This window comes from Gavialis gangeticus, unplaced genomic scaffold, assembly GCF_001723915.1.
Source record: "Gavialis gangeticus isolate Ggan-Ray unplaced genomic scaffold, GavGan_comp1, whole genome shotgun sequence".
In the NCBI taxonomy this organism is placed as follows: domain Eukaryota; kingdom Metazoa; phylum Chordata; order Crocodylia; family Gavialidae; genus Gavialis; species Gavialis gangeticus.
This window is the reverse complement of record NW_017729029.1, coordinates 9,690,203-9,698,201: the sequence shown is the minus strand read 5'-3', so window position 1 is coordinate 9,698,201 and position 7,999 is coordinate 9,690,203. Positions and strand designations below refer to the sequence as shown.

The window sequence follows — 7,999 nt, the reverse complement described above, 5'->3', positions numbered from 1 at the left end:
CCCCATAGAAATTCAGGTATGGCAGCCGGGCTCTGATCAGAGGTGGGGTCACAAGCCTGAAAAACAGGGTTGCTATGAAAAGACTAGGCACTGCAGTCTTTTCAACTACAACCCCAAAACCAAATCACACCCCCCACACCTTTGGCAGGCATTTCTCAGACAGCATCCTGTCTTCAGAATAGGAAAAGCCTGCGTAAAGAAGTTTCCCTTTTAGAAATGGCTAAGCTCTGTTCATTTAGTTTAGACAATCACAGCAAACCTCCTTGCCAGGCTATGAATGGCATGTTCGCCTGTGTTGGCCAGTATCGGAGGAACCTCATCAGAGTGAGATCCTACCTGAAATCTAAGACCATGCAGCATTTCCTGAGGGTCTGATTCTGAACAGCTCTTAGTGAAGCCTCTGTTTCCTAATGGTCTTGGAGCAGAGTCTGTCTGATACCTTCAGACTAAAAATACGATGCATGTTGTAACTGTTTTGTTACCACTTAGAGTCCCTAGATTCTTGCTGTGCTGAACAGGGGCATCACAGTCCCAGTGGAATGAAGAGCTTCCAAAAGCCAACTCCTCTACTATCTGAGCTAAAGGGGGATGTCATTATCTGTGAGCAGTAAAGGGACAAGGATATGCAGCAGACAGTGGAAAACTGAAGGATTATTTTGGTTGACTTTTCTCCTATGTCAAGGGAGAGAGTTCCTATCACAGCACTGCTGGAGTCTTTGGATGGAAGAGTGAATGAGGATATCAAGGTTTGAAAGAAGAAGGACAGCAAATTCTCTGACCATAAGAAAGGTTGGTTTCTCTATGGCAGGTTCTGGGGTCCTTTGGTAGGATAGAAAGCATGTGCTCTAGGAGATGCTTTTCTAGCTCTCAGATCTGCACTAGGGACCAGAGATGCTGGAGAAGACTTTTCCATGTCATTGTCTCATTTTAAAAGTAGGAGCAGGTACATGGGCAAGGTTGAGTAGATGTTAAAATAAAGCCTGTTCACTAAAAATAACACTATAAATATTAACAAAAAAACCCAGAAATATTTTATTTGTATAGGAAGATCAAGGCTGTTTAAAAATCCGTCATTTTAAAACTTGAAGTATCTATAGTCGCCATACCGTTTATTTACCTCTGGTGCCTGTAATGTCATCGGTACCATGAAAAAAAGTTAGCAGTGTTGTAGTACAGAGAAAGTGATGCCACATCAGCTGGTTTATCTCTTCCTATGACCTCAAAGCCTGTTTGTAACAGGCTTCCAGGACAGCAAACACCCCATTTCTTTCTCTTCCAGTTTTGCCCTTTTCCATTGGGCAAGAAAGAAAGGCTGTAAATAGTAATGTGAGAATGTGGTCAAGCCAAGCCTATCTACTGGGATTCAGGATGGACAGCAAGACAAGATGGGAGGAGAGAAATATACAGTAAACCTAAGTAGCATGTGGAAAAGGTCAGGACAGAGTTTGACTCATCTTGTGGCTGAATGAAGTTCTGACATAGATTGGTCTGTCATCAAGGAACCTTAGATCCAGCCACAACTCCCTTGAATAAATCATTTCTGCCTTGGTTTCTCTGTCTGTAACATGGGGACAGTAATTTTTGTCTACCAACTGAAGCCAAAGGATGGGTATGAGGTTGAATTCACTACCTGGTATTTGTATGGGACGTTAAAACAAAGTACTGTACTCTGTTTCAGCCCAATCCTGGGAAGTGCTGAGAAGATTCCCCAGGTTAAACCCTAATGTCTTTATTTTGATATTATTTAGGCATCTAAACTTAGTGGGTAAGATATGAGAGAACTCTCTCTCTGTCTCTCTCTTTCTCTTGTGGTTTTTATGATGCTGCCCATCACCATGGAAGCTGGAGTACCTAATGCTCAGCATCAGACTTCAGTAGGGAGCTAGAGCTTCTGACCATAGCAGAGAGAGCTGCTTTATGCCCCTTGTCTTCCTGACCAGCAATGCTGCCCTCCTGTGTTCCTGGTGGGTCTTTCTGATTCTGTGTCAGTGGTGGCTGGGGTACTGTGCTGGCACCAGCCTTGCTCCAGTCAGACAGACTCCCTTGTTCGGCTATTACTGTCCCTGGGGCATTGTTCTTGAAGTCCCTCAACAGGGCGGGTTTGTGCTGCTTGCCCATCTGGACCAGATCAACAACAAGAAAGGCACTGTGCAGTGTGCCAAGGCCCTGCCCCCTTTGCAGGGCCAGGTGCTCTGTCCCTGGCATGCCAAGATTTAAAGGGACACCAGCCCCTTGCTGAGCTGTGACTTGCACTTTTTTGTAACAGGCTTCTGGGACCATTTCTTCATCTGCCAGTTTTCCTTTATCTACTGGGCAATTCCCTGTTCCCTCACCTGCACTCTGCAGGTGCTGTGCTCTGTCTGGCCTAGAGGGAGTGAGACAGCCCAAAACACCAGAGTGAGAGCAGAAACAGCTATTCACTTGTTATAGGACCCAGCTATACAGAATGTTTCCTGTTGCTTTTATTTCTCAGGGCAAGGAGTGGATTTTTCCAAGCTACTTTGGGCCTGTTCTCCACCAAATCATTAGAATCCTAAAGGTTAAGGTTTAAAACCCAATTTACTTGATAAAGCAGTCCAAATTCACCCTTAATGTAACTTCTCAGATTGGAGTAGGGAAATCCCAGGGCTGAATTTGGCTCTATGAAGAATCATCCAGGTATCTGAGTGGGGTTGAAGAGGAAAAAGCATACGGGGAATGAGAGATGATGGGCAAAGCCAGTCCTTCCTTCTCCTATCCTCCCTTTAGGGTGGAAAAATGCCTTCACCTATTCCAACCCCAGAAGAATCCATCCTGATCTCACCACCTTTCATGGCAGCTCCTCAAAAGAGACCATAGGTGCCACTGTCCAGAGACCCATTTCTCTCTGGAATTTGACAAGAAGCCCCATCACCCCCTCAGAGCCAGTAGCAAACAGTTATCGCACATCCCTTGTGGCAGTGAGCACCACTAATTCCCCCTGCAGCCAGTGACTGTTCCCCAGTTACAGGACTGGGCCATTATCTATTCCTACTGTTTTAACCTTGTCCTCCACTTTGCACCTGGTCAATGTATGGGCTCAATATAAGGTACAAGCCTTGATGCTTGCTTTATCATTGGGAGAGAGCGCCTGGGGAAGGAGAGGAATGAATTGGCTAGAGAATGAGGAGACCTCATGGAATAAGGAAAGAATAAAAAAATGGCCCCTGGGACAGGCCAGTGATGCCTTCTCCTTTACAATGAACCTTCTCCAGAGCAGGCTGAGATTCAGTGTTCTCAGCCTAGCAGCCATTCTACCTTCCGACTTCATCTCCTCAGCCCTTCTGGGGAAGGCCATGTGTTTTGCCCTCAAGCTGGAAATGCTATCGAGGGGTTCAACCCAGTGAGTGCCTCTGTCCCATGGCCATGCAGAACCAAGGGAAACAGTAAGGAGACAAGATTGCCAAGGACTTTAGAAGAGATTATTATTAATAGGAGAAAGTTCTTTAAATGATAGACAGTTCTGGGTAAAAAATACTTGAGGAAAAGTTGTCTGACCCTTTTGTGTTCATTGCTACACTGCTGTTTGCCCTGGTTTACAAGCGCAAATGGATGATGGTATTTGCCAGTTGGGTAAGAAGTGCTCAAGATCTCTTTAATACTCGTAGCAATACAGCACCACCGACTGCCATGCTAGGTTGCTGCCAGGTGGAGAAGGTGGAAGGCATACAGGGCACAATGCTTCCAGCAACACAGGGCCCACTTGCATCATGCTAGGCCACTGGCAGAAGTGCCATGTGCATGTTATGGCACCTCTGGCATCACAGTGCCTCCCCTTCACCCAGGTGGAGCTTTAGGGGCTGAGCACGTTTGAGTTATGGAGGATAGTGGCTCTGTCTGTTCACTTGGGTAGTGTCATGAGATGGCACACTTTCAGACTGTGCAGCACAGAAGCAAAGCAGCTCCCATGCCATGCTGAGGCACTGGAAAGATGGAAGGTGTTGGATGTAAGAATGACAGTGCTGCCAGCAGTGAAGCATCCCCCATTATTGCACCATGCTGATTAAGTGTTGGTCGACTGAACATGTCTCGGCAATGGAAGGCAGTAGCATGGCTCCCAGGACACTGCACTGCAGAGAAGGATGGAGCATGTCCCGGTTATGAATGACTGCAGCGTAGAGCCCTCACAACTCCATGCTGGGTGTTGGGGATACAGCATGTCTAGGTTATGCAGGACATTGCTTCTAGTGGTGCAGTGACTCCTAACACCATGCTGGGGTATTGGTAGATGTGGTATATCCAGGTTGGAAGGGCAGATCAAGTTTCTCAGCTGGTCCTGGGAGTTCTGGGGCAGAGAGAACCAAGGTGCAGGCAAAGCTATTTGAGTCCTGACAGGCACTGGGGGGAAGGGGTCAGCCCACACAGCAATGTGAGCGCAAGACAAAAAAGAGGGGGCAGCTTCCATGTCTAGTGTCTTTCCTCCTCCATCATCAGGGTGCCTGGTGGATGTCCTCAGACCGCAGCACTTTGTAGATGATCCAGTAGAAGATGTTAAATACCAGGAAGGCAAAGGGGAAGACAGCTCGTGAGATGGTATCGATCCGCTTGGCTCTGTCAGTGTAGCGCCTACGGATTGTCTCTCCCTCCCTCAGGAGTGGAGTTGGGGGAGGAGGGCTGTAGATGCTGGGACCCTCTATGGCACCTCCATCTTTCACCTGTAGACAGTGGCCGAGGCCATAGCCACGGAAGTAAAAACGGCTCTCACGGACAATCTCCTCCTCCTGGAGAGATGCAGGCAAGAGAAAAAGGGAAACAGTGCTTGAGTTCAGTCACTGCCCAGAGACAGGTATCAAAGAGTGAGGCATGAGCATGGTACATCAGGTGACTGATGACTCACACTCCATCTATACACCATAGGCAGACAGGTGTGTGTACATTTTTGTGTGTGTATGTTCCAGGTACTAGTGCAGGCATGTAACATATAACTACTAAATATAATTATACATATTGATAAGCCTGGTTTGCACAATACAAGGGTCAAGCTAACAAATCTGGCTGCAGGGAGCCCTTTTTTAGCCACCAGGATTGTTTCTGGGCCTATGGATCCCATTGGAGGATCAGAGCTGATAGATCCTATTGGAGGATCAGAGCTGTGGCTTCTATATGTGCATCCCACAGGCAGAGATGGACAGGTTTGTGTGAGTGTGCATCCAAGCTCACTATCCCTATGTATTCTATTTCCCCACAAAACTAGATTAAAGCACAGATATACTGCTCAAATGCATAAGAGTGCAACCTCAACACCACCAGGAAAACAAATGATACAAGTGCTTGCCCCACCCTGGCAACTTGGAGCTGTGACTTCTACCTTCTTTGCCTTGCCCCACCAATGACTGCTGGGTCCATATCCATCTGGGGAGAGGACTGGAAGGCCAGGGTTACATGAGTGCTGCACAGGCCTTTGGCATCAGTGTTTTAAGGACTTGTCTGTGTCCTGAGATAGTAGACAAGGCTGGATTAACCCTTTAGTGGGCCCTATGCAGACAAACTCATGGGCCCTGGGCCGGTCGAGAACCACTCCCCTAACCTCACCTTGGCGCTGCTGCCCATAGGAAGTGGGGCTTGGAGCCACTGCTAGGAAGCTATGGCAGCAAGGCTGGCGGAGGGGAGAGGAAGGGAAGGGAAAGGAGGCAAATGGGGCCACTCATGCTCCTGCCGTGGAGGGAAGGACTGGGACCCCCTGGGGTCCTCTTCCAATCACAGTGCTCTGGGGGAGGGACATAGAAACAACTACCATCCCTGCAAATTTTCATCCTGCTGTGCCTTAACACACACAGACAGTCACATCACGAGTTTTGCTTTCAACAGTTTCAGGTGCAGTTTCCCAGAAACCTCTGCACCTATCTCCTTGAAACTTGGCAGGCCTTGTGCCCTTAGAAGGGGCTACCGTCCCTGCTGTTTTCATCCAAATCTGCCAAAAAATGACAAAGTTATGGGTATTTCAGTGATTCTCCATTAGTCTTTGGCTGAATCACTGAATCTCTCTGAATCGGTGCTAAATTTTACGAAGTCAATTCAGCCGAATCGATTTGGGACAGTGATCCAAATCTCCGAATTGAATCACTGTCCTCTGAATTGGCGGAATCCAAATCTGAATTGAACACTTCCCTATTCGCACAGGCCTACTGCCTGGGATCTTTATTTAACAGGGTTAACCTGTCTGCTAGACAAGTTCCTCCCAGTGGGGAAAGGAGGGAGCTGTTACATTAGTGATATTAGCTCCCCTTTGTTACAGAGATTTATTTATGCCATTCTTTAGGTTTAGTGTAGGCTGCAAGTCCCAGGGGAGGGGGGTGGCTGGGAACAATGTTATATGTTACAGGGCCACTATACAGCCAGACACAGAGCCTGTACCCTTTAAAACCATAGTCTCAGCTTTCCCTGGAGCTCCAGAGGTGAATGAAGTTTGACTCCCCTCTTCACTGAAGGAGCCTGCACTTCCAGGAAGAGGATCAGCAAACCCTGAGGTCAAACCTGGAACTTGCATTTCTGTTTAGGCCTCATATACATTAAGGCTGTATCCCAGTTACAGCTATCGATTGGCAGCTGTGCCAGGGGCTAATGCAGATGTGCAGAGCTGCTTTAAGCACCCGTGGAGCTGGTGGAAAACAGGGTAAGTTGAACCAGTAAAGGGCATGGATGATAGGAGTTTTGCCTGTGTATGCTGGGGTCTGTACCACTAGCATTGGGGCTTAGTTTGGATGTGGCCTTAGTCCCTGAATGAGTGTGTCATCTACAGAGGCTTGGCTTGTTGCTGGGAAGGGCTGCTGCAATCAGGAGATTGTAGGCTTTGTAGCTAGAAGGAAAGTTCTTCCCTCCAGGCTGTGGCTCTGCTGTGTCAGCAAGAACGAGCTGAAATTCTGCAGCCAGGTCCCTGCCATCCATGACACTCTGGTTCAGGGTACTGGAAAGCCGGTGGCAGCTGCAGGTTAATAGAGTGAGGTCTGGATTCACTGTGACCCCGGAGCAGCAGAGGTGGGTGTGGTGTGGCCCAAAGCAGTGTGGGAAGGCAGCTGGAGGATCTCCACTGGAACACAGTAGCATCACTACCCTGTAACTCACTCCAGTGCAAAAGTATTCCTGATCCCAACAGGAGTAAAACTCTCCACAGTGATAAACCAGTTACAGCAAAGGAAGGAGCTGTAGCACATTGGCACTGACTTGTTACATCAACACAGCTGGGCTTCCATTGGTGTAAAATGCATGTGTGGACGAGCCCTTAGACACCACAAATAACACAGTAGCCAGAGCCCTTTTTCCTGTTCACTCCTGTGTTTGTTATTCACTCTTTGCTTTTGGCTGACCTCACATTGAGACTCTTAAGTGTGGTGGGGACTTTTGCATTGAAGAGGCATTTGGAGCTGCCAGGGGAACACTCATCAGGGAAACTGCTGTTCACCAAGTGTGCACCGTCCACCAGGCTTCAAATGTCTGGTCTTCTCGGGATGGCCATAGCAGTTAACCCCTCTCAGCAGTGTTCTTTCAGGCTGCCTGCAGATTCAGACAGACTGTGCTGTGTTGGTTACAGTTGCCTTACAGCTGGATACATTTTTCAGTCATAAGGGCTAGAAGTCCAGGGTGAGACCTGTGTGTTGCATCTTCAAGAAGGCAAAGGGGGAAGCAAGACAAAGAGGGCCTACTTAGGCAGTGTCCTCTTCAGTGGTGAAATGAGGTCATTTTTCTCCTTACCCTTGACCAGCCAAGGGGCTTTTATGGCTGTGGGTTGCTGTTTCAGTGACACATAGGAACTGTGGCAGGGGGAGAATTCCTCCTTTGATGTTATATATTAGATCCTGGGGTGGAAGGGATGGGGAGGAAGGGGGAAAGCTGGACCCTGACCCGAAGCGGGGGGATGGGGTGACGCAGGCCTCTGTCCCTGTCTGCCCTGCCCCCATCATGCTTGATGGGCAATTTGCTAGTATTTTTGATAAGTCTGATAATTTTAAGAAACTTACTCTGGCTGTGGAATTAAATAAAAGCT

General features: G+C 48.0%; 1 protein-coding gene across 1 annotated transcript in view; it reads right to left on the bottom strand.

The window, feature by feature from the left end:
• Positions 1–3,592: 3,592 nt before the first annotated feature.
• Positions 3,593–7,999, bottom strand: part of GLRA4 (glycine receptor alpha 4) — a 22,263-nt gene continuing 17,856 nt past the window's right edge. The window contains exon 8 of the mRNA XM_019521199.1: positions 3,593–4,739. Coding sequence (XP_019376744.1) covers positions 4,449–4,739 — 291 coding nt within the window. The 3' untranslated portion in view covers positions 3,593–4,448. The remainder of the gene's footprint in view (positions 4,740–7,999) is intronic.